This window comes from Cricetulus griseus, chromosome 8, assembly GCF_003668045.3.
Source record: "Cricetulus griseus strain 17A/GY chromosome 8, alternate assembly CriGri-PICRH-1.0, whole genome shotgun sequence".
In the NCBI taxonomy this organism is placed as follows: domain Eukaryota; kingdom Metazoa; phylum Chordata; class Mammalia; order Rodentia; family Cricetidae; genus Cricetulus; species Cricetulus griseus.
In genome coordinates, this window is record NC_048601.1 from 10,656,827 (window position 1) to 10,684,796 (window position 27,970).

Here is a 27,970-nt window from a genome sequence, read left to right on the forward strand (position 1 = left end):
TGAGTATCAAGTAAGTTCCTGGGCCTGTCAGTGATTACATTACAATTTGTATTGGACATTGTTACTCATAATTTTTTTTTGTACTTCTCTCTTTACTTTGTCTTCCAGAAAGCTCAGGCCAAATTACTTTCCATCAACAATTCAGAAATGATAGGTTTTATGATCTTCAGAGTTTTGTTTCCTCTTAACCTGCATGTGTGTGGTTGTTTTATGTATATGGTTACTTTATAGGTAGATCATTATACATAGGTGATTATCATATATGGCTTTTATATGTGGTTATTATATATATATTCTGAATTGTGATAGATAGAGGTATTTGCATTTTTTGAGGTTTATTTCACTCATTTAAATACTGGGATGGGTGAAGTACAATGGGAAGAAGTAGAGCTTGGAGCACAAGTCATTGTGGAAGTGCAGATGGCTGAGTGAGACAAATTTAAGGGCAGGAAGAATGTGATAAAAGGGATCGCCCAAATGTCACACATAAAATAAAATACAGCTGAAAGTGAAGGGTATTCGGAAACCATATTGGGAACATTTGAACTCATTCTGCATAGTATAAGCCAATGCACCTTTTTGAGTGTGTTAATGTTTATAGATATATGATTAATTTGTCATGAAGTAGTATATCCTAAAAAGCAAGCGTATACATGTGATACTGATATTTTAAAACAGCAATCAGTAACTCGCTTTCTATAATGATTCTTTGATGTAAATTATAATGAATTATTTAACTCACAGAGGGCTGAGCTGGAGATTGCATATCAATGTCTTCAGGTCCATGAGTATAGTCTGGCACATAAAATATATGGTAAATCAGGGCTCATATACCTCCTGAGAGGGAAAGCCATGACTCAGTTCCAGCAGGCTGTGTTACTGTGGGCCTAATATTGCTCACATCCAGATAAACTATGTTTCTTTTTCTAGATCTATAAAGGAAATCTCTTAAAATTAAGATGATAAAGATGATGGTGCATGGATAGCTTGCAGGTAACCTCTTGGCTAGAATCCTAATGCTAGTTCCAATGCATTTAAACATCTGTACAATGGGCTGGCGTTTGAAAGTGCTTGTGTCATTCTGAATGTTTTAAAATGGGATCACTACCGCTCATTAACATGTTCCATTGGCACTTTTGCTTCAACATGTTGTCAGATCTTAGTGTAGCAAGAGTTCTCACTCTGCTTGTGAGATCCAGGCAGCTCCTTCCAAGGCCAAAGGATCCTTGCCACTTCCCAAGCTTGTGGTAGGTATTACAGTTTCCCTGGAATTAATGGAGATACTTTCAGGACCCTCACTAGGCCATATGTCAGTCTCCTGAAGTCATCCACATCCCACCAGACCTCTCCATCTGAAACCATCAGACACTGAGTGCTCCAGTTTGTTTGCCTATTGCTATGACAAAAAGCAACTTGGGAGGAAAGGGTTTATTTCAGCTAATAGCTCACGGCTCATCATGATGGGAAGTCAGGTAGGAACTTAGGCAGGAACCTGGGAGCAGGAAACAAAGCAGAGAACATGAAGGAATGCTACTTAAGACTTGCTTTCTATATGTCACTCTTCTGGCATTTTTATTTAACCCAGGGCCAATCGCCTAGGGGTGGCATTGCCCATTGTAGGCTATACCCTCATCCATCAATCACGAATCAAGAATATGCTTCACAGATTTGCCTATATTTCCCAGTTGAGGTTTCTCAGATGACCCTAGCTGCTTGTGCCAAGTTGAAGAAACTTTAACCAGCAAAGTTCATGTCCAAAGTTTGACATCATGTCATATTGTGACTCCCGTACTTGGCACTTAGGAGGGTAAGGTGGATGATCTTGAGTTGAGGCCAGTTTGTGCTACTTAGCAATACCTGTATTTAAATAAAGGGAAAAAAGAAAATAATCTGATAAACAAAGAGAGGGAGAGGGGAGAAAAATGAAGAAGTAAGGAAGAGAGGGAGAGGAGAGGGAAGGGGAGGAGAGGAGAGGACACATACACAGAAAGAGAGAGAGGGAGGGATAGAGGGGGGAAGGATACCATCACCCCTCTCCAATCAATGTGAACTCTAAACATGTTTTTGTTGTTGTTGTTCTCTTCCTCTGTTTGTATGTTGGTCTACTGGCACCTACACTCTTTCCCACTGAACATGTGAACTTGAATGTCCTTATCAGGAACATTCTAACATCCATAATCTCTGGTAAAATACTTACAAAAATCAAAACATCACCTTAATTGAGTTTCAACCATTGTTTCAACTGTAACTTGCCTCTGATTTTAAAGAGTCACTTTTCCTTCCGACTGTCAGCAGAAGCCAGGCATCATAGTTGTTTTATATTCCATATTCTGGGAATCCAAGAGGAGCCCAGAAAAAGACATCTTCACTCACTAGAAAAAAAAATGATGCTTCTTGTTACAAAGCTCATCCACTCTCGTATGCTTCACCTTTTACACTTTGTCACTATTGTATTTTCCCTCCCCTCTTGAACCTGGGAGACTTTTATTTAATATAGCCCACCCAAATGAAATCAAGCCCTAGTATCTCTCTGGTATACTGAATATGAGCTCTTCATCTCAGGATCGCATATAGAGGCTTGTCCTTGCACAGAATATTTCATCTCAGTAATCTATACTCTATATTAGCATACTATCTCTCTTGCTTTATAGCTGACCCTTGACTTCAACCTTCAGCTTCCCTATTATATATTTTCTTTCTCCAATTTAATCAAATATTTCAGTCGCTTTCCCTGCCCACTGGAAACATACCGGTTGATAGCATGGTCTTAGCCTTCCAACATCATTTCCTGTCTCTTGTCTGTCTTCCAATAAAGAACTTACCAAGGATGCAGTCTGGGAAATGGGCACAGGTATAGTAGCCCCTTTGCTCTTCATCTATGTCTACTGCTTCTAAAATCAACCTAAGAATCCGTACACTGACATGAAATTTTTGTCTTGGGTTTTATATCTAGCTTCCTCTTGCCACCATTCACATTTCCTCTCCTTTTCAATGTACCTACAACTATTTTTATCACATTCATCCAGATGATGAACAATATAAATTCTGTTCAAATCCAGTTTTATGTCCTTGGCTTCATTTAACCCTGCATTGTGAGTCATTGCTTTATAAGGTATCTTTTTATTTTTTTTTAATCTCTTTGTATTTTACTACCCAGGATCTCAACCCTCAATTTGTGAATATAGACAAAATTTTTCCACTCTAAAAACTTTGTTTTTTTATTCTTTCAAATATGCACTGATATTATCAAATTCCTTTATTGTCTGGGATCCCTGTTTTGTTAAGATTTATTAATTTTATTACTTTATGTGGATAAGCATTTGCCTTCAGGTATATATGTGCACCACATGCATCCTTGGTGCCCACAGGAGTCAACATCCCCAGAACTGGAGTAATGGATAGTTGTTTTTAATTGCCATATGGATTCTAGAAATCAAACCTTGGTCTTCTTCAAGACCAGCAAGTGCCCTTGACCACTGAGTTAACTCTCTAATCCCAGGATTCTTTTCATAAAAATAGTAATCCACACCTGTTATCTGAACTTCCTCAATTTCACTTGCTCCGCACCCCGCGTGGCTTGTGTGTCACCCTCATCCATGTTGCTGATACTGAACACCCTGTTATCAAATTATTGAATCAAATGTCATTTTCTTCAGAATCATCTTGTAGTCTTTTTATCTTCTAATAGTGTTGACTTCTTTGTAAAAGATTTCTATTCTCTCAGATTCTATGATCCTATCCAATGTTGATGTATTCCAGGTGGTTCATCCCCATAAAATATTTAAAGGGGGGAATGATTGTATTGTGGGAACCGTGATATTATTAAGATATTACTTTTTTCCTGGCAGTGTTATGTATCTATTGCTGTTGCTATCTTGACTTGGCCATGTAATCACTAGGATTACAGGATCACAGAACTACTGCCAACTTCTCCTCTTACTCTGATGCATTTAAACCGGTAGAGTGCTTACCCCCACTACTGGTAAGCATTGGACATTTCACACCTCTCTTGGCATCTATGATTTAGTACTGAAGAGACACCTCAGATTTAAAACTCAACTCATGCAAAGCTCTCATAGAATGATGTACAGTTGATCCTTGCACATATACTTTCAATAACTGACATGATTTTTTAAGGGAGGGGCTCAAGACAGGCTTCCTCTGTGGCTTTGGAGGCTGTTCTGGAACTAGCTCTTATAGACCAGGCTGATCTCAAACACACAGAGTTCTGCCAGCCTCTTCTTCTCTACTGCTGGGATTAAAGGTGTATGCCACCACCACCCAGCTAACTGACATGATTTTATGATATGTCTTTGAAACATTAAGAGCTTATGGTAAGACAACATGAGCATGGGTCAACTTGCAATGTGTCTGTACCATAAATTCTACTACATTTCATAAATTAGAGAAGAACTTAGCATACTAACCTGCGATTGCATTGAGCATGGTCAACAATGTATGTTTCTTTCAATAATAGATTTTGAACCACTAAAACAAAAAATGTTAGCAATTATCAGTTATAAATGGTCAATGCTATATTTGCTATCATCATATTTAAGAAGTTTGTTTTATCACAAGAAAATATATCCATATCGTGTAAAATACTTAAAGCTATGAAGGGGCAAAAATGCAAAACAAAAGCCCTATAAGAGCCTACTGATATTTACTTTCCTAAAATTCAAAATCTTTTTAGATTTGTTTTTATACATAGCTATAAATATTTATCCAACTGTCCAGCTGGGGTGATATCTTTTCCTACTGTTTGTAACCTGATATTTTCAATCTATTAATGGTACCATATTATCACTTAATCTATTATCTGATCTATATGTAGATCTCTTCATCCCCCCCCCAAGTCCTCCAAATTTAGTGTCCCATATCAGGATCTCAAGATTATAATTTATATTACATGTTATGTTCATCATGTCTCCTAATCTTGACCATTTCTGATTTTGATGGCATTCTTATTAATAAAAGATATAGTAAGACCTGCCATATAGAATGTTCCACCATCTTCAAGATGGGGTCATCCTTTTGGGATCAGTGATCTTTTTCTCTTACCCCTAAAACACCCATAAAAACAGAATTTCCACAAAATACTAGTAACATTCAAGTGTGTTTTCTTTTCTACAATGCATGAGCAACAGTTTATTCCTTACATTGCATCCTGTCAGAAAACATGCAATGTATGCTATATAGCTATAGAGGACAAGCATTACTTCTTTTCTCAGCTAACCATTGCCCATTGTGACCAGACACTCTTCTGGGCCTTGTCACTTGCAGAACAACTCCTCCTGGCTCTCCACTGAATTGTTTGTTAGTTTGTAGTGTGTGTGTGTGTGTGTGTGTGTGTGTGTGTGTGTGTGTGTGTGTGTGTTTGCGCACACACGCACACTTGCAAGTACAGGGGCATGCATGTGTGATTACACGAATGGATATGCACCATCTACATGTGGGTTGCCTACACAGGCCAGAAGAGGGCATCACATACCTGGACCTGCAATTTCGGGCTGTCATGAACCACTCCATGATGGTGCTAGGGACTAAATTCAGGTCCTTCATCAGAGTGGTTAGTGTTTTCAATTGCTGAGCCACCTCTCCAGTCACAGACCGTTCATTTCTGAAATAACTGATAACTGTTGTCTAACTTTAAAAAATTATCTCATCATTTTCTGTCACACCTATGATTATTAGCTGATATTTTCCTGTAAAGCATGCCTTTTCAGTCAGCAACTGAAATTTCTCGCTTGCCCTGAAATACAGTTCCTGCTGGGAAAGCAAGAAAATAATTTGCTGGCTTCATACTGAGTGTCTTGTAAGGCAGGTAGAATGGAGAGCTTAAGAGGAAGCAGCCTTGGTCTCTTCCTGCTGAGCTCCTTGTGAGCCAGAAGATCCCAGGTATTGCTTCACTGCGAGTCTGATCACTTGGGTATTGCCTAATGGCTGAGGTTACTCTAAAATCACAAAAAGAAAGTGAGTTTCTTTTACTTCTTTTTAAAATTCATATGGTGACAATATGAAGCAAGATGACCACTTTCTCTTATGCATGTGTTGTTATTTAAAGCTAATGGTGTACCATCTCTGAGTTGTCAGCCAGGTGTTAAGTGTCAGCAAAGGGACACTTGATTCTCATCCAGTTGCCTCAGACATATTTGGTGGAAGGTGTCCTTCTATATAAATGTTTATCTTATTGGTTGATAAATAAAACACTATTTGGCCAATGAGGCAGGAAGTTAGGCAGGACAAGGAGATGAGGAGGATTCTGGGAAAGTTAGTCAGAAGAAGACCATGAAATAGTTGCCATGAGGGACCAGGAGGATAGGATGCACAAGGTGTTCTCTGGTAAAATAAGGCCATGTAGAAATACATAGATTAGTAGTTATGGGTTAATAATTAAGACAGGGATAGCCAGTAAGAAGCTCAAGTCATCGGCCAACAGATTTATATTTAATATAAGTCTTTGTGTGTTTAATGGGGGCCGAATGGCTATGGGAAGCTCTAGCTACACACATTAGATTTTTTTTAACTCTGTTTGGAGGTTCACCAAGAATCCTTCTGTAAAGCACATCTATTATTTTTTCAGATACTGGTTTTCTGAGTAAATAGAGAAATTTGGACAATTATTTGTTCTTATTTTCTCAAAATTTTAAATGACTTCATGATGGTTGTCCCAAATACCTAAATAATGAATGTCTAAGAGAAGATATATAATTTATTGCTAGAAAATGTCTTGTTCTCTTTCTGAAATATCCCTACTGAAGTTTATGACCTATGTAACCAGTGCCTTTAAAGAAGAACTGATGCTCCATCGAGTGTTTGGGTTGGAAAAAGTCACCAACATGCAGTGTCCTAATTTGTCAAAAGTATATATCAGGCCTTAACAAATAATTAATAAATTGTTTCTTTTTACTTCTTTTGTATGTATTTAAATGTGGGTGTTATTAGTTTATCTATTACTTGCTTTCATTTTTTAATTTATGTGTATGGATATTTTTCCTACAAGTATGTACATGACCCACATGCTTACAATACCCACAAAGAACAGAAGAAGGCACCAGATCCTCCTGGAATGGAGTTGCAGAGGTTGTGAGCAGCCCTGTGGGTTCTGGGCTCAAACTCTGGTTCCTGGGAAGAGCAACAAGTGCTCTTAGCAGCTGAGATGTCTTTCTATTCACTTTTATTTCTAGTAAGAATTCAAATACATAACGACAAACATTTTCCTCATGGACATTTCTCTCTGGACAACTAAATGTGGGCCTTATTATAAAACTTTAAAGCGTTAAGAACTTCACATCAGACCTAAGTATGGATCCAACTGACATTGTCTACACCATTGAAAGCCCAACTACAACTACCTCCTCCTTTTCAAACTTTTAAAAATCTTTCACCTTGTTCTCTCTCCCCCTTAAGGCCAAAGAGATAGGCAGTAATTTTTAACTAATATTCTAAAGTGAACTAAGTAAAAAAAAAAAAAGTCTCCAACTTGAGTCGTTTCTACAACATTTGGAAATTAAGAAATCCCCCAAATGAACTTCCAACATTACTTTAGGTGGTTATTCTGTATATACTGTATATACTATTCCTATACAATACTGAACATTGAGCTACTTAATATTGATTGGAGAAAGAGGAAGCTGATTCCCTTGAATGCAATGAAGCAACTTTGTATTGGAAAATGACAAAAAGAAAAAAACTTTGACTTGGTAGAGGAATGTGGTTTTGATAACTGCCCTTACCCAGGAGGGCTTTATGGGGGACTGAGACCTGGAAAGAACATTTAGAAGTTGGGTCTTGGGAGTAAAGCCTTTTCCCTCACAATATAAAGGATAGTGGCATGCCCTTTCGAGCTGCCTGCCTGAGGTGGATATTCAATGTAATTCTTCTGAGTGCTTTGGTGTAATGGGGTCATAAACGATAAACATGAGAACACACCAACATATTCTACAGTAGCTGCGATCAGGGTTCTGATATGTGGGCATCACGAAAACCATCTTGGATGTGATCAAAGGTTTGTGCTGAGTTTCTGCAAGTAGATGAGGGTGCTGCCTAGAGAGCCCAATGCTGCCTCATAGCACAGCTTTGCCCTTAACCAGTTATTTCTCAAAGAGATACTTCAGGAATGAGGGGGGGGGCGTGGGGGATAGTGGTGTGATTGCTCCTTTGTAACAGGATTCAGATACTTTATGTTTTACTTCCACCTACAGAGCTCATGTTCATTATACACTGAGTTCAAAATGGGATTTAGAAATTGGTGGTGCTAATCTGGCGAGCATAAGTAAAATCCCCATTTGAAATCTACGCATTAGACCAGGGGAGCATACTAATTTTCAGTTATATTCCTACCCTGTAATTCAGTAATTTGGGGGGGCAGATGAATAGCACATGTGTTAGGTGCTGGGTGAAGGAGAGGGCAAGCTATTAGGGAGCTTATTATCTGGCAAGAAAGAGACAAGCAGAAAGACTTAAGCTGATATAAATTCTGAAAGATCATGGTGCTATATGAAAACAAGCATTTTAATATCTAAAGGAAGGCGTTCACTCTGCCAGAAGGAAATCAGAGGAGACTCATAGATCAAGTGACATTTGAACAGAATATGGAACACTGTCATGATCTTCTGTGCAGAGTAGATTTGGTGAGGTCTCAACGGGGGTGGGGGGTGGAGGAGAGGAAGGCCATCAACCCTAATGCACTTGGTAAGGAGAGAGGAGAGGGGATGAAAGTGCAGTGCAGTGACGGCTGGTGGGTAAGAATTGAGAGTGAAGAGTTTGAGTCTCTGTGGTGCTATCCACTTATCCTACATATAGAGAGGAGCTATGAAAGGTTCTAGAAAGGAGAAATGCATTATACCTATGTCCCAGAAAGGTTAGTGACTACAGAGTATGCAGGGCAGTGAGGAACAGAGAAAAGTGTGCTTAGAGAAAGGTTGTTCAGATCGCTGGTGTAGTCTTCATGCAACAGAAGGGAGATGCTTGCTAGAGTTGGGTCACTAGGAAAGAAGAAAAGAGGGCGTATTAATGTATCCCCTTCTGAGTGAGACTCAGAGTTGGATCTGGAAGCCTGAGAAGAGTAGCAATCCAAGATGAATCTGGAATCTTTGGTTTAAGGTCTTGCAGATTTTCCAACATTTGCTTTGGCATTGGAAATAGCAGTGGAGGGGAATACAGCTGGCAAAAAGGAATGGATGCTATACAGAAAGAAGTAGGCAATGATGGAACTAGGTCTTACAGCTTTAATTATGAGCATGTCCTAGAGGTCAGGGAGTGGACCTCAGAGGGGATCCTCTTGTACTGCCTGTATGAGCTTTTAAGTTGTTCTGTTGAGAACAAAGTGTGTGTGTGTGTGTGTGTGTGTGTGTGTGTGTGTGTGTGTGTGTGTGTGTGTGTGTGTTTTGAGAGGGTATTCTAAATGGCTTAATACATGGAATCTAGTGTAGTTGGAGCCTGGTACACAATTTTTCTCATCTTTCACATCCATAAAATGGGAAAACATGATACCACCTGCCTTGTTCACTGCAGTAAGGACTGAAGACAAGATAACCCATGTGAGATGCTTAATATAATGTCTGGTAGAGAGACAGCACTCAAAAGACACTGGCTGTTATAGGCTAAGCCCTCAGAACATTGACCAGATCTTATATTGATATTGATTTGAGATATAAATTTGAGATTTATTTTAAAAGTGTGAGCAGAGGAAAATCCGTTGACTGATTTCTCTAATTTGCTGATGTGTGATTATCTGAAAGGACTCTGTATATTGCTTTTGTCATAAAAGATGCTTCATAGACAGTCTCCCCTTGAGTGTGGAGAATTTCATGTTATACTTTATATTTTGCAAAAAGAAAGATCCAATCTTTGTGGGGTTTTATTCATGTTTAGCTACTTGTTGTGAGTGCTGTAAATTATCTTGTTGAAATTTTCAGACAAAAACATGACAGAAACATGTGAAGTTGGGATTAAAACTGGTAAGTCAATAGTGTTTGGGTCATATAGCACTATGGATTTCCCTGTCATCTTTTCTTAGAAAGAATACCTTTTCCTTTGTGTGTTCCTGGTTGTTTCTTCTTGTTAGTAATTGTCACACTGTGTACCATACTTCGGTTAAGAGTGAGGGAAAATCCCCAGCTGCAGTGAGCAGCAGTTGGTTGTCAGAACACATGAGCTCCGCCATTGTTCCATACCTGCTGTAGTGACGGTGAGACCCCGTAGGAGCACATGAGCTCCGCCTTTGTTCCATCCCTGCTGTAGTGACGGTGAGACCTTGTGGGAGGCTCTGTTACCTCTGCACTTTGGTTAACCTACCTACCTGTAGATCCCACCACCACTATTTCATTTTCCTATAATGAAATTATATAACAGGGAGCTAAATAGATGTCTCAGTGGGTAAAAGCAAGGGCTACTCAACCAGATGGACTAATTTTGATCTTAGCAACCACCTTGAATAGTTTGAAAATCCCGGTAACTCCACCTCCAAGGCATATGGAAGGTACGTCTGGCCTCATTGGGTACCCATATAAACTTGCACAGACAGAGACATCTGTACACACACACACACACACACACACACACACACACACACACACACCTGCAAATAAAATAAAAAAAGTTATATAATAGTTTGCTTTCTGGTGGCCACCTAAAGCTGATATTCCTAGAAATGTGTGGTATTTGTCTGTGTGTGCCCCACTGTTACTAGAGAGAACATAGGGATTTCCAGTTACAAAAAATGAAATTTAAAACCAGCAGAACTAAGAGGGACCTTCATAATTCAGGCTTTACTCTCTACCTGAAATGAACTGTTGGTGAAGTGGTTTCTCCTTGTCAGAGACAGAACAGCAAAAAATTCCATAGAATCCTAACCTGCCAAGTTGGGCTGTTGGGAACATGGCTTGGGCTGTCACAGGAGAATCTAGACTGGAGCGATGCAGTTCCTAGTCTGGGGACCCAAAGGTCAAAAGCAGGACTCTGCTCTAGGAACCTTTCTGAGTCTAAAGAAGCTTTCTGACCCCAGTGTTTCCACCTATGCCAAGTTACACCTACACCTGCAACTTTTAAGAAACATTGAAGAGATGTGGTTTAAAACCTGTTTCCGGGGTACAGCCTCCTCACCCAGTGGGATGGGATATATAATGCACAGTGTCTAAAAGTCCAACTGTCTTGCTTCAACTTATCTCAGGGTTTGATTGCTGCCTCGTTATTTTCTGGAGACTGAATAGGCAGAGAGGAGTACAAGGAGCTGATTTTCCAAGAGGGTCAAGTAAGCATCAGGTCTCCTACGTGCACTCGGGTTCCTCTGGGAAAGCAGAGATGCAGCAATTAGGCAACGGGAGTAATGCTCTTTGGGGCATAGACCCCCGCCCTGTAATCCATTCCTTTCTTAATGTGACTTGATCTAGACAGAGTGAAGGCCTATCAGGTGTGAAAAACCCTGCTGCTCCTGGCGTGGAGTGGCCTCCAGACGGTGATTTGGCGACGTCAATTCCGTCATGCTTGATTTGGACACAACGCAGTAAGGCTGGGTTTCTCTACCCCTGATCAACTTCTCAATTAGCAAGCTGCCTTGTGTAACGGCCTTGTTTTGCAGTCCCTAGGGGCTACTTCAGGGGTCATTAGGGTGAGAAGACTTGAGCACCAGCTCGAGCTGGAGCTGGACTGAAGGAGCGTCAGTGATTCCCTAAACAGTGTAACCCCCTTTCAAGTTGTTTGCTTTCATGGGATTGATTCTTGGAACATTAAGAGGCTTAAGGCTCCAATATCTTCTTTAAAATGCGCCCCTTATCGCCCATGCAGCTGACAGGTTTTTTTTTTTTTTTTTTTTTTTTTTGACAGGCTGAGAGTAAAAGAGATAAGTAATAGGTTAGTATTGTATCTGTGCATGCGGACACATGGCATAGGGGCGCATGCAAATAGCTCCAAAGTTGTCTTTCTGGGATCTGCATAAGCTAGTGAACTAGAGCTGTGGACTGACCCCAATACCCCACTGTTCTGTATTGGAGGGTATGAGTTCAAAATCCTTCCCTCTGACTTTACTCACTAATGATTTCTTCATATAATTACTGTTCTTTACAACATTTTCTTTCTTAACGTTAAACTTGCCCAGAACAATATATGTTAATAGTAAGTTTAAGTGATGGGTGCATATATATATATATATATATATATATATATATATATATATATGAATGTATGTATGTATATTGAAATGTATTTATTTAATGTGATTTTTTCTCCCTATTCATGACTTATCCAAGTGATTTCTTCATCATTAAAATGCAAGACGTTTTTCTTCAACAAAATAAACCTGGTTAAAGAGGCACATTATAAAAACAAAACTCTCATATTTTTGAAAATTATACCATTTGCAAATAAATCTCTATTTTTAAATAATATATAGTTCATATCTATTACTTTTTTCTTTGATCAACTGTTCTGATTTTCACCTCTTATTTCTAGAGTTTTAGAAATTGCATGTGCAAATTCAGATCAAATATAAAGTATTTGATTTTATATAGTTCTGTCATTTCTTTCTTGGAATGAATTATTCTGACATATATTTCATGAAGAGATTTTCCCAAAGTGGATTCCATGTGTTTCTTACAAAAATGTCTTTTGACACCAGGAAGATCATTACATGGCTAATAATTTATACATGATCCCAAAGATAGCTGAACTTGATGCATGAGGTAAATTAGAAGTGGGATGTGTATTGATGTGGCCCCCCAATAGACATACCCCTATATGTGTGTAGGATTTGACTCCTGGGTTTTGATATGTTTAAAGACTAGTTAAAATTCTAGATACTGTGGCATAACATATTAAAAAACTTACTTCTGATGTTAATTCCTGAAGGTGATGCCACAAAGGAAATACATATACATTCTAGAAATGCAGCTAGTTCTTTGGAAACTGCATTTTCTCGATAAAAAGTTTGAAATCTACTCAGAAAGCATTATGAACACTTATAATAATGTTGTACAAGTATATAAGAACATACAATTTACATTTGGACTATAATTTTTTTTAATTTTGCAACACAAAGTTTGACTGAAATTCCTCTGCCATAATGCAAGTTTCAACGCTGTGCTGATTCATTTTGCATCAACTTTGAGAAAAACACTATGAAGAAATAGCATCAAATCCTTCCACAGAATTGTTTGGACTCTTGTTTCTTGTTATTTTTTTAGTAGTCCCAAAGTACCCATCTAATCCTACCAATAATTGTTTCCAGGCTTTATTTTGATAATGCTCTTAAATAATATCTTAATGTAGTCTAAAATATTTAAAGGATTCTTAAATGCATACAAACACACGCACATGCACTTGTCTACACACACACACACACACACACCCCACAATGCTAAATAAACATTGTGTTGCTTCTCATTTCCCTTGGATACTAGATCACTAGAAATCCAGTCGGAGAACTTAAACTCAAATTAATTCTTACCTGAATAGTTCAGTTATACTTAACCAGAACACAGGATCTTAGAATTGTAAATTTAGACACCTCTCTTCAAGGGTGTTTAGTTCAATCTACACAATAGGTCTCTGGAGGACTGAGTATCTAACAATTTTAAAACATTTGTATTCTGTTTGATCCTTGACATTTGGTCACCATGCAGTTTCTTATGGAGCCCAGAACATTTTTGACAGACAATTATACTTGATTCATGAGTCATGCTCTAACAGGGTAGCATCAAGAATACTTTCTTAAGGAACTTAAAAATAATTTATTGTTTAAGGGGTTTAAAAAATAATTCTCCATTCATTAAAACAATCCGAGGTAAACGGTAATTTTGCCTCTTATCCCCAGAACTTATATTTGATATGAAGAAATTATAAAATAAATGTAAGTAACATGTATTCCATGACTCATGTCAATCATGTCTGTGTAATTCAAAGCTATGATATATGAGATGATGTTTCCACTATATAAATCCTTTAGTTCAAAACAAAAGGGAAGACCTGGGATGGCATTTTTGATGTATAACTGATTTGGTGAATTTAAAATACCAAATAGCTGATCACCACACAGGTATTTTATTTTTATTCTTTAACAGAAGCATGAGCACTTGAGCAGTTGTCTTTCATGGATGATCGCAATACAACCTGAAGTTAATTTCTCAACAATAGGCTCTTGTATGACTTGTTGCCATTCAACATAGCATTTTTTTAACTGAAATAAGCTATAATAATTGATCACAGAAGAGACGATTGTCTGAAAATAGAGGAAATGCCACATAACCCATTCAAGTCCAAACTATCAACTATCTCTAATTCAGAACCTCTGGGTGGAAAGACACATTCTGTATCAGAACAAATGAGGTTTGCATTGCACTGTCAATCAATTGCCTGGGTGTCACTCAGTGGCACTTTAGGCAGCTGGGTGTAGTACCCGGATAAAAGGGTGACTCTTTGAAACATGTTGAAATTGAAGTGTGAAAACATTCAATAGCTTCTATGACAAGGGTGAAAGGGGAAGTCTTCTTCTAGGTCACTGCTCAACTAGTGGTTTACCAAGTAGACCTTCTCGCCTTGCCTTCTCTGTTCCTTTTCTGGTTTCTATTTCTTGGAAAAAATTTCATTTATTTGAAGTTAATCAGTCATGAGAGTAAAAATAATATTTCCAAGTAAGGTTCTATTTGAAACTTTTATAAATGATGCATGAAAAGAAAAGTGTGAGAAGAAAAGATAAGAAAGAAGAAATTATGGGTTTCATAAACGTCTGGGAAAATATCAAAGGGCTTCAATGATGCTTTAGGAAAGTGGTATTTACTTTTAAAGTTTTCGCTAGAAAGATGTCTCCAGTCTTTTGTAGACAAAGCTTTCTCAAACTTGTGATAAAATGGACTAAAACTTTTAAAATTCTTAAAGCTTTTATTATAAAATCACATAGAGTATCTTCCAGGTGGCTTTTACTGCACTGTGTTAAACCTGAATAGAATTTATTTAGTTCTACTAACAGCTTTCATGACTTTTCTGAAAAGAGGGTACAGAGAAACTAAAACAGACTAAGCAGTGGTGGTGCACACCTTTAATTCCAGCACTGGGGAGGCAGAGGCAGGATGTTCTCTGAGTTTTTGGACAGCCTGGTCTGTAGAGTGAGTTCCAAGACAGCAAGAGCTACACAGAGAAACCCTGTTTCAAAAACAAAAACAAAAACAAAAACAAATTACAAAAACACTAAACTTATAGGCACTTTAGGGATTTTAATTTTAGTAGTTCCAAGACTTGAACACAAGGCCTTGTGCATGCTAGACAGGTATTCCTCCACTGATCTATAACCACAGACCACAGATATATTCTGCCTTTCATTATAAACATGTTATAATTAGACTAGGAAGGCTATAGTTGTAAGATAAAATAAAGCAGTTTTTAAAAATCTGTTCCTGGTTACAGTTCATATGTGTTTCCTTTGTTTTCCTGATATTCTTCTATCCTTCTTAACATTTTCTATTTCCATAACTATATCTACAGTTGTGCAAAATCTTGTCTTTTCAGTATCACAACAACAAAAACAAGCTTGACACACTTTTCTTCTTAGATTTTGTGATTCTATGAATTGCGGATACAATTGTCGCATTTGCCCAGAGATGTTATCCTCACCAAATGTTGAGAGAAAAATATTCAATTTTGTTTTCCTCTGAACAGTTTGTCCCAAGGGGCTGCTGCACTGATCTAAACAGCCCTAACACCTGCTCATGAGACTTTAAAGAGGGAAAACCCACAGTGATTTGTTAAAAACAAAAGTGTAGCATTTAAACAGTTTCTGCAACTTTTAACAGTGAGATGTGAAGAAGGAGACAAAGGACTGTAGCTGGTCATATAGACTTCTGACAGGTCCCAGGGCTAGAGACTTGTTCAAAGCACCTTTTCTTGTCCTACGTGTGTGTGTGTGTGTGTGTGTGTGTGTGTGTGTGTGAGAGAGAGAGAGAGAGAGAGAGAGAGAGAGAGAGAGAGAGAGAGAGAGAGAGAGAGAGCATATGAGGGATATGGAGGCCAGGTGTTTGTGCACACATGTGTGTGTATGGAGGCCAGGTGTTTACATCAGGTGTTTTCTACAATTGCTCTGAACCTGGTATATGATGCTTAAGAATGGATGTTTAGCATGAGACCCAGAGCCCCAAGCATCACTGAGCCCTACTTTTTGCATGAGTGCTGGGATCTGGACTCTGGTCCTCACTCTTATCCAACAAGCACTTCACTAACTGAGTCATCTCCCCCCCACCCCTTCTATGGTCTCTTTAACAGGGAAACACAAAATAGTACAGGGGGAGAGACAAGTTTAGGGTGAGGAAGGTAAATTATTCATATGCCTATGGTGCTTAATTTTACATCTTCCCCTTGTAGACATGGAGTATCTTTTCTCTATGGACAAGAGCTATGATGGGACAAGTCAGCCAGAGCACCACCCTGCTGTGTTTGTATTTTTGTTCTGTTGTATCAGTATAGAGTGAGAAAGTAAAACACCGGGAAAGCAATAACACCCAACTGTCTGAAATTGACAAGAATTGTTGGGGTATTGTCATCTACTCAGGTTATAGGTTGAGCTATCATGACTCACATTGTAAGCCGATATGCTCACATCTCTAGCCTGTGTTTAGTCTAGAGCAGAAATTTCTAGGATCGATCCCGGTTAAAAAATTATAACTCTCCATTTCCTTGAAAGTTATAATTGACACATATCAGGAAGTATTAAGGAAACTCAGCCTACAGGAGCCTACACTATCCAATACAAATCAAAGCTCCATATAGCGACAGTCCTGGCAGCAAAAGGACATTTCTTTTGCAGGTGAAATTTGTCTTAAAATCTTTTCTTCAATACAGTGCATCCAAAAGTCCATCATCTCCACATGTAATCAATATTGTTCAAAAGAATTCATAAAGTAGTTTATGATTGTGTGTGACAAAACTCAAGACTAATCACATACCTAGTCTAGAAGTAGTGGCTAGACCCACATAGCCGTAAGTGCTGGATGCTGTTCCTGCCTCACCACAGGCATGAGAGGAAATGGGTAGCTGGCTTGGCTTATGTATTCATTGGATGTAGGTAAGCAAAGCAGCATCTCTACAACAAAACTAAAAACTCTGCAAACAGGGTGTAGAGTGTTTGTTGCTATTTCAATCTGCTTTTCTGGACTATTTCAAGGCTCAAACAATCTAAACTGAATCACAGACCCAAGCTGGAGTAGAAACTGTCAGTGCTTTATATCAGGGATTTCTTATGAAAGATCAGCGTTGCACAGATGAAATGCTGCAGTCCTACAAATCTTGTGTGAGTTTAATGGTAAACCAGGGATTCCTCGAATATTTCTTGTTGTTTTTTTTTCTCTGTCTAACACTGCACCTAGAGAACAAGTTGACAGTGGCTTTCATCAAAATCTCTTTCCCATCTTAACTTTAACATTCCCTTTGAGTTTTGCCCCTAGTGCTGGGTGCATACATTGCTCAACTGCAGAGCTGAATCTTCAAATCATTAACATTCTTTTACACTGCCTTTTGTTGCCAACATACGACTAAGACTGGATCTCCAGAATTAGGAAAATCAGATCTTCTTTCCTAAAATGTAGAAATTATTTTCAACCTAGCTATTTTTATTCTACCCATGCCGATTTTGTTAAAAGAAGTGGACATGAGTTGACACCGTAAGTCCCCTCAGTGTCTGGCAGACAGGGGCTGGTAATAACCAAGTGATCAGGGATGAGCATAGAGCCCCTTGCTCCTTGGTGTTATTCTGCATGATTCAAGGACATGCAGGGTTGAGCTGAGCACAGAAGAGTGGCAGTATTGAAAACACTAAAAACAAACGCACTGGACCTCAAGCCTAAGTCATATCAGCTGTGGTGTCCTATCCAGGCTGCCTAGAACTTTCCCACAGCCCTAATCAGCATATGCTAATTAAAAAGTACTACGAACAAAGACTGAACTTAAGTTATAAGCCACATAAAGTACAAATGCTTTGTGGTGATACCATGCATGATGTAGTCAATGAACAGCCCCAAGTGCTTGTAAGCACGATGCATGTTCATGCCATTAGTATGCAGTCAGCATTTCAGCTTTTCTGCCTTACCTCTAGGAAGCAGAATCACCTTCTCTGTGCACCGGTGTGTACTGTTAATTGGAAACAAACCAAACGCAAATTAGGAACAGGGCTCAGAGTAACTCGGAGTGTATCATATGTGCTCCTCTGCTCAGTTTTGCATGTTCAGTGTTTCTGGCATTATTGATTTTAAATTCCTACAACATCCTCATTTTTGTAACGTTAAACTGATGTGAAGACCCTACAAGAGAGGGAGGAGTAAGTTCCTTTTTCTTCACCCTTTTGTAGGGGTGAGATTTCTCAGGTTCAAAGGGATGGGATGCTGACAGGAAGTTCATTTCCCAGCACTCCACACCTTGGTTTAAGAAGTGAACTTGGAAAGATGATGAAAAGTGTTTACAGGAGACAAAAATGAGATCGCCCTTCTTGGTCTGTGGGAATGCCCCATTCCTGCTGGTATCGCAGGCTCAGGTAAACCCTCCAGCCTGCAGTCCAGACTGGAAGACCTTTCCAGTTGATCACTCTGTCACATCTGTGGAAAGCAGGGGCACCTTTCTCTATTCGTTTCCAGGTATTCCACAGAGAAAGGGTTTCTAGACATGTGATGATAATTAATGTAGTCTCAACCTGAAGATTAAAGGGAATCCTTAATGTTACATTCAGGTGTGGCTAAGTACCTGGCTGGAGGAGAAATTTTTCTCTTTGTTCAGAATTGAGGATTATTGCAACACTATTTATTTGTGTATTTTTCTTCCAAACAATAAATTAATTTGAGTCAAACACTATGTTTTTCATAGCTTGGGGAAATTTGGTTTAGTGATGTGAGCCACTGACCTGGTTTTGATAAAAATCCGTAGAAACATCTGGTGCTGTGAATAGAAAGATACTCATACAATGAGCACTGGCTTCCCCCAATGCCTGTCGTAAACCGTATTTATTATTGCTATGTTAAATGATTAGATGTCTTGAGGTTTTCTCTAGCTCCCACCTACCAGGAACTTTGGAAATGAGTATACTTTAAGCCTCCTGATTTACAGCAGTGCCACCAAAGCCGTTGAACATTTAATAAAAATGCAGAATTGCCTTGATGACTTTAAAAAACATAGATGCATATATTGACTAAGCATTCTCAGAATTCCTGAATATCTCCCTATACGGAGGCATCAACCAGTGCACAGATAAGCTGAGCTGTTCCATATGAAAGTTGTCTGTTTGGTTTTTGTCTTGTCTGTTTATAGATTGTCAATACCAGGTAGTGAAAGCAAAAATTAAAATAGACAAGGAATACAAGTATCTTTTGGGTGTGCGGAAATAGGGATAGGCATGGATGTGGTGCCCGTTGATGCTTGTCACTTTTTGTTTGGCAAGTCAACTTTTGATAGTATGTCATCCACAGAGTGATAGCCATATTGCTTAAAACCTATTATGAATATAAATGTTATGGGACAACCTAGCCCATAAGGAGGCCAATTAACCCCAAGTATGCCCTAACAGTCTCTAAGATTTCCTAAAACAAATGAAAGAAACCAGTCAGTCTCTGTTTTTGTTCACTATAAATTCACAAGCTAGTGCAACGTGATTTATTTGGGTCTAAATTTCAAAATGACAGGTTTTTAAATAAAGGTCCATTTGTTCTAATGTATTAGATAGAGCATGCAGGCTCTTCTCTCATGGTGATGGTATAATTGCTGCATAAGCACTACAAACAAGAGTGTCAATCTGCCTCATAAACAAGTGAGCGAACAGCATCAGAGAAGGTTCAAAGTGGTGCTGGGATGATGGTCTTTTGTTTAAAGGGATCTTATAACCAAGAGGTTCTTCTTGACTATTTCCCAGATACACTCGAGTACTGTGTAAATGAGGACCTCAACATAAATACCTTAAGTTTAACTGCTGTGTGAAAAGATACATTTTTGTCTGAGAATCCAAATGCAATAGTTACCAAAGGGTACCATCATGTCTCTGCATTTCCTTGTGCAGAGAATCTTGGGGTTCACCCCCACAACCCCCAGAGAAAACCAAGAACATGAGCACAGCTACAGAATGAGCTCTTGATCCTTGGACAAAAACTGAGGGAAAAGTCTAACAAATGCATCGTTTTGCAGTAAATTAGATCAGATTTCCGCATCTCCGCACTCAGTCTGTGAGCTGACAGTTCAGTAAAATGTTCCCTTGTAAGGTTCGCCCTCCTAGGAAAAGGGGCAATAATTCATCATTAGGATTTCAGAGTCCAGGTGTAGATGGAAACTGATGGAGCCTCCAGCGAGGCAAGGAAAGTGCACAGAAGAAGAAAATTTTATCTGAAGCCTAATTCCCTGGTTACAGCAGAGAATAATTAAGATAATATTGCTTCAAGAGTCCTTTAATGATTAAAAATCACATATGCAGAATCCATAAATTGGGGGGCAACAAATTGGAAGGCTATAACGCCAGAGAGCTGTTTTGTGCACATTGTCATGGAAAGTGTACTGGTGGCAGAACGCTGTACAGAAGCCACCAGAGACTGGGACCATTCCAAGGACTTTGTTTAGATGCAACAAATCATTTGTCTGTTATTAACCCAGAGCTTGTAATTATGCAGATTGCCATAGATTTTCCTGGGCCTGGAAGTGAGATTGAGGGTTGCTCACAGTATAGCAGGCAGCTCAGGGCTGGCCATGCATTACTGAACTTGCCACATTTATCATGTTGACTGATGGCAGCAGAAGCAGGTCTCAGGTCCCAGTGGTTAATGTAGTGGGTAATTAACTGTCATTTGCCTAGTAATAGGCTGATGATCAATGGTTTGTGTGGAAACAAATTCTAATCAGGTAGCTGATAAATGCTCAGCTAGCAAGAGCAATTGAAATTGGGGGAAACTATGTCCAGAATTTCAAAATGGCATTGTGTGTGTGTGTGTGTGTGTGTGTGTGTGTTTATTAGATGTGAGGAAAACTGAGTAATTCTTAACAATAACCTTATCTCATATTTGTGAGATTTTATATGCAAAAACATCGTGATATGCATATAATAGGAACCCTTTGAGTTTCCTTATTTCTTAAAAATACAAGGGAAAAGAAGCCACAAATTACACGAGTAAGCGATGTGTGACCTCTGAGTAAATGGTATGCAGTATACTCAGAGGTAAATGTGCCGTGATTCAAGGAACTAGAACACTTCTGCCCCGAAAAGAATGAGATGAAGCCAGGCGTGGTGGTGGGCAGCTGTGATCCCAGGACTCAGGAGACTGAGGCCTGAGGACTGAGAGTTCAAGACCAGCCTGAGCCCCATAATGAAACACATCACACAGAAAGAAAAATCAAAAAAGCAAAGGGGGAAAAGATCAAAGCTTTGCTGTGTGCTGGTTTCATTTTTAATGATGCTGGGAGTAGACCCACAACATTACATTGTTCCATGAAAGTCCTTTTCAAAGGAATCCTATTTCTGAAGATAGGAATTGCAAACTGAGACTGTAAAGATTATGTCAATTACTTTATATCACCCAGCTGGTCTTGAACTTACTACGTAGGTGAGGCTGACCATGAACTCCTGATTCTCTTGCCTCCACCTCCCAAGAATGCTGGGAATATAGGTGTGTGCATCCAGCAAGATGAGCATTTGAATTTTAAACAATCTTTAAGGAAGATAAGTATTTATTCATCTTGAATTTAATCTTGTTGCAAAGCCTGTTAGCTTCTGTAGCTGGTGCTCAAGAAACACCACAGAGCCCTTTAGGAGGTGTTTGCTGTCTCATCCTCAAGAGGCTAGTATTTTTTGAAGAAAGAACCTAACAAAAACAGGCACATGAAAATCTGTGTGCCACATTTTTGTCAGACTCCTGGGCATTGCTGTGACAACCCTGTCCAAGTGTCATCATTAGTTCCATAACAGGAAAGGTTATAAATTGAAAATGGATATGCTCACCTTAAGTGAGGACCTTTGGAGTTTAGAGGAAGAAACGAGTCTCCAGCATGTTTGTGTATAATCCTAAAATTCAAAAATGAAAGGCTAAGACTTTGGAAAGTGCTTTTTTTATAACCAAAACAAGCTTTCTCCATAGCACCTTTGAATTCATTAGTTTTGAACTGCTTTTAATTTCGTCTTTCCCAGGAGAACCATTATATTTTTTCTCCCGTCAGCCTGATGCTGGAGAAAAAAGAAAGCTGGCAGATGGGCTGTTTTTCTCTGAGCTCATTCCCTAGTTTTAAAAAGACCTTAACCACTGTGCACAAAATATTATTTGTAATAACTTCTCACCACCATTAACAACTTTAAAGAAACTTGCTTTAAATACTGCCAACGCAGATAGAAAAAGTGTTCTGTCTCCCTCTCGTATCATGTTAAGACACTTTTGGTAATGATTTCTAAGTCATTACTATGACTATTTCTGGGAATCTTCAGCAAATAAGAGATGTATGTGCACGTGTGTGTGTGTGTGTGTGTGTGTGTGTGTGTGTGTGTGTGTGTGTGTTCTCCCAGATTATTGCCTTAACTCTGATAGTATATTTCAGCTCAGTTCCTGAACCGGCTATGTATAGCTCATAGCCTCATTTATTGTAATGTGTTACCTGAAGTACATAATCACAGCTGTAACTGTTCTATAGGGCCAGCACATGCATGCACCTCTGTATGTTAGAATCACTTAAGTGGCTTGTTCATAGGTGCTCTTTAATGTCACTGGCAAGCCTTTTAGTAATTAGATGTCAAATAGGAACGCATCAGACACACCAGGTTCTTTTTCACAAAAATGCTACTATGTAACATTAAGGTCTGATTATACTGCTTCTATATGGATACTCCAGCAACTAAGCGTTTTCTGAGCAAGTTTACCCCGTTGACTGCTGTTTGTTGCAGATGTGTAAACATCCTAACGTGTTTATCTTTTCCTTTCCTCTTAAAATGAGGGGCAATTTTCATCTGGAGAGGTCAAGGGAGGATGCATCGAAGAAGAATATTCGTGTACAGTGTACAGCTCAGATAAAAACTCATCTATGAGCATCACGAGGCATTGTGAATGGATGGCTTCAAAGAGTGGATTAACAGCTTCTTAGTTTGCAAACCCAGGTTTCCCTAAGTTGAAAAAGAAAATGTTTATTGTTCTAGGCTGTTCGGTGTAACGGGAAACTGTGCTGCCTGTAGCAAGCTCATCCCTGCCTTTGAGATGGTGATGCGTGCCAAGGATAATGTGTACCACCTGGACTGCTTTGCCTGTCAGCTTTGCAACCAGAGGTGAGTACACTTAATACATTTAATTTGACCTCCCCAAACGATGCCACTCACCAGGCTGGGTACTGATTTAATAGGTGGGAATGATCACAGTCCACTTTGTTAGACCAATTATTCTCAACGTTCTGGGGTTCTGCAAATGTTCATGCACTACCAGAAACAAACCACTGCAGAGAGAGCTCTTCAAAAGAAGGCGTTATGTGACAGCAACTGGACACAGAAATACTTCTACTGACTTCAAGATCCATCATTCATTTGTGTTATTGTTGCACTGTCTCTTAATATGGTGGTTTAAAGTTTCTGCATGGAGACAGTGACATGGTTGGTGAGCAGAACATGTCCTACAGAAGTCTGAGAACCTGGGTTCAGGAGCCTTGTCAAGATGGACAACTTAGTACATTCCTGTCACTTTAGTCCTCCTACAGCAAAATGTAGAAAGATGGGGACAGGGGCTGAGGAAGATGGGGGACTCCCCCCCACACACCCAAAGCTTTGAAACCAGCTAACCTGGTTTCAAACCCAGCAAACCATGAGCAACCAGACAAAGTAGAGAGTGAAGACTGATGCCAGAATATGTCCTCTTGATTTCTACACATGTGCTGTGGCAGGCCTATATATGTGCATGAACGCGCGCGCGCGCGCACACACACACACACACACACACACACACACACACACACACACACACACACACACGCACGCACACACAGACACACACACAGATACACACAGGCGCACACACACACATGCACACATACATACACTCACAGACACACATGCACACACACCTCTACCTTTCACCTGTTGTGTCATTCTCCTAGAGACAAAGAATTGATAACAGGAAATTTGTTTTCACCTTGCATGTGTTTCTTGCTTCCCATCTTTTGACTTCTCTGGAATTCTAAGCATGGTCTCTATACACTCTTAGCTACCTCCAATCTCTTTGAGAAGGAAGACAAATAAAGCTAATACTTAAATAATTACCAGCATTGGAAAGACAACAAAGGAAATAGTATTGCACAGATGTCTAGGAAGCTAAGTTGCAGCCTGGCTTCTGCTAGAAACTGGCCATGCCATCTTAAGCTAACTACATCATCTCTCTAGATCCAGTTTCTACAGTTGTAACACTTGATTAATCAATTTCAAAACTCTTTCCAATGAAGAGTATACTAAATCCTTTAATTTTTCTTTATCAAAAATTACACCACCCCATAGAAATTATTCTACGACTCCAACCTGTTCTGCCTAGGTAATGCAGATTTTGAAATACTATAAATATGCCTATCAGGGCCAGGGCCAGGCATACACAGTTAATCTCAGTGTATCAGAGGTAGAGGAATGCAGATCTCTGAGTTCAAGATGAGTCTGGTCTACATAGCAAGTTTTAAGACAGCTGGTGCTACATTGTGAGACCCTGTCTCAAACAGCCAATAAACAAACACAAAAAATGGCAAACAATGCATATAAAACTACAGTATTTAAAATTTAAAACCCTTGCTAGAATTTTGAGAATGTATAGTATTTCTATGAGAAAATGTCCATATGTGTGTCATCAATGACTATTGCTTTGGGTTCTCAACTTACATAACTTTCGCTAGAAAGTCCTGTTTGACTCAAAGTCACTTCATGAGGCTCTATGAAATAATAGGATATGATGTTTGTGGTAAAAAAAAAGATTCAAATTCTGGCCCCACCATGTATTAGCTAAATCATTAGCTTTGTGTTTTCAAATATGTTATTTAATCTCTCTAAATTGCTGCAATTTTGTGTCAATAAAATAGAACACCAAATAATTGCCTTGCAAAGTATGGAAGTTAAAATAATTTTCACTAAATATTGAATGCATTTTCAAAAATCATCCCTTCTATATTTATAATGTGCCCTGTCCAAATTGTACCCCAGTTGCTTGGTATTTCTATAAAACCAATAGCCCAGTAGAGTATCTTGCCAAATTTAGGTGTTTAGAATATTGCCTGCTACAACTCAACATATTTCCTAGGAAATAACCTAGGGACTGATTATTCCAAACAAACGTTTTATATCAACAAAGACATCAGTTTAAGGTGACACTTATCCTGCAATAAACTATCACATTCACGTGTTATCTTTAATAAAAATATGGATATATACAAGCGCAAATATCCACACATCCATCCAGACACACGTATATGCATGTGTACACATGTTAAAGGTATGTTAGCCACAGTGGTAGAATACCTCCATTCACTTGACAGGTATATTTAGTCGTGGCAGGAGCAATGACAGGTAACCTGGAGAAAGCATCTTGTCCAACTGTTCTACTTAAAAGAGCTTACATATTTATAGAAGAAAATTCAATAATGAGAAATAACTCCAGCCTTCATTATTCTAAAAGAAAATAGTATTTTAGTATATAGCCACCCATGATTTTTTTCCTATGGGCACATGACAAGTTATGTATAACTTCTCAATATATACTGATATTTAATCAGATTTAAAAAATAGTAATAGGACTCTCCCACATGATGCCTGTAATCTCAGCACTCAGGAAATAGAAGCAGGAAGATCCAGTTAGTTCCAACCCCGTACATGGCGAGAATCTTGTCTAAAAGCAGTAGTAATAGCAGTAACAGAAATAAGTCATGAAATTGGGAGGGAGTTGAGAGATCTGGGTGTATCTGGGAGGAGTTAAAGAGATTGTGCAAAAGCATAGAATGAATTGATTAAATACCATGCTAAGCAATTTAACAGGGGAGGATCTTCATGTGTGACACTTGAACTCTTTCATTTAATCTCTATTATTTATCTTTTGCTCGCCATTAATTTACTTTAAGATATTTTAAGCTGTTTTGCATTCATTTTTATCATTAGTATTAAGCCCACATGGTGTGGTCTGATGCTTTGGTTCTTTCTATGGTACATTTTTGTTCATCAATAGAATACTGACTCTTTAAGCAGACAAATATTCAAACCTGTGTTGGGACAAGTTCACAGGAGTTTAATTAGTTGGCCAAAGAAGACAACAATTTGAAAGCTTAGGGTAAATATTGACCAAATGATCTTCATACCTATTATTCCACACCAAATTTACTTATGATCTCACACATTCGCCATGACACTGGGGCTTATTATTTAGAAAGAAATTCTTGTCAGCTTCAGAGATAAAAGCTGCTACCTGATTATAATTTTTAATTGGTGTTTATTTGCTGACTTGTAGCCCTTCAGATTTTCCTCCTCTGGGAACTGTTTATGCCCTATGTCCATTTGCCTACCAGGGCAGGCTTCTATATTTTATCTACATACCACACTGAAAATGAAAGCATCGTTCAAGTGCTAAACTCAGCCTAAATCCCATTATGAGACAAAGTAATTGAAGGTGGTTAGTGCTATTTACAAATCATAGATCAGTTTTATTTCATCATGGAAATAAAAAGTTACATTCACAATTAAGTCTGTCTGCTCAGTGGAACTCAGTCAAGTAAAACAAACGCTCCTAAATTTTGACTCTAAAACCACTCGCATTCGTATGGCTGCAAAACACCGTCCCAACCTCATTACAAAAGCACCTAATACATTTCTATGTCCGCTTCATTTATTACCTGCCGTAAAGGGGCTGCATATCTTTAGTACTGGTTATGCACAATTAGCACTTGGTGATTGTCTTGTCACTGTGGTCCTTACAAGACAAACTTCCTCAATGCAAGAAGTCAGCTCATCTTCATCAGTCAAGCAGAGCTCACAGATGAGGTCCACCCTGAATACAGGAGGGTTCCAAGATGGAAATGCTTCTCTTCCATGGAACTTTGCTGTGGGGATGTATGCACTTTGAACTTGTCCTAACAAAGCCTATGCAAAGCCTTGTCCCAACCCTCTTTTATTTTTCCCAGAAAAACAAAAAGGAAAGAGGTCATTCATGGGCATTTCCCCTTAAGGAAACTCTGCCAACATTTCAATTTATAGAATTAAAGTAGTATATCAATTTTATTTAGTATTCACCTTAAATTTGTTTTTAAGTATGTATTTATTGTATGGATTTACTTATCTTTACTGTCCTGGGGATTGAATCCAGAGCCTCATGCATTCTTGACAGGCACTCTACCACTGAACTATGCCCAAAGCCCTCTTTTTTCTTTTCTCTGGAGAGAAGGAGCACTAGCTTTTCCAGATTAGCTACAAAATCACTCTATAGCTTATACAGGTCTTGAACTTGGAATCCTTCTGCCTCAGCTCCTCCACCACCACCCCCAGAGGCAGGCATGGCAGATCTCTACTACTGGACCCACTTTATCTTCACTTTTAAGTCAAAATATGAAGATCTAAAGTATTTCCAAATATTTTTTTAAAAATGGTAGTAATAGTGGCTGTGGAGAATTCTCATGAAATAAAGGTAAAGTGTGCACCCTAATAACCCAATAGCAAGAAGACCAGAGTCAGATACACAACACCTACATAAAAATTGGATCAAAAGGTTGCACACCTATAATCTCAATGTTGGGGAGGCAGGAATAGGCAGTTCCATGGAACTTGTGAACTTGCCCCTTTGGCTGAATCTGAGAAATCCAGAATCAGGAGAAGGCTATCTTAAAAGTAAGATGGTTGGGTAGATAAAAACACTTGCCACCAAACTTGAAAGTCTGAGTATGATTCTTGAAATCCACAGTGTAGAACTGACTCCCTTATGCTCTACCATGACCTCTGCACGTGTAATTACATATCAGCCCCCCAAAACAAAAGACTCCCAATTTTTAT

General features: G+C 38.8%; 1 protein-coding gene across 1 annotated transcript in view; it reads left to right on the top strand.

Moving 5' to 3' along the window:
• The window catches only part of Lmo3 (LIM domain only 3), a 54,328-nt gene that overhangs the window by 19,214 nt on the left and 7,144 nt on the right, over window positions 1-27,970 (top strand). The window contains exon 3 of the mRNA XM_027429936.2: window positions 23,120-23,245. Within this exon, the coding sequence (XP_027285737.1) occupies window positions 23,120-23,245 (126 nt within the window). The remainder of the gene's footprint in view (window positions 1-23,119; window positions 23,246-27,970) is intronic.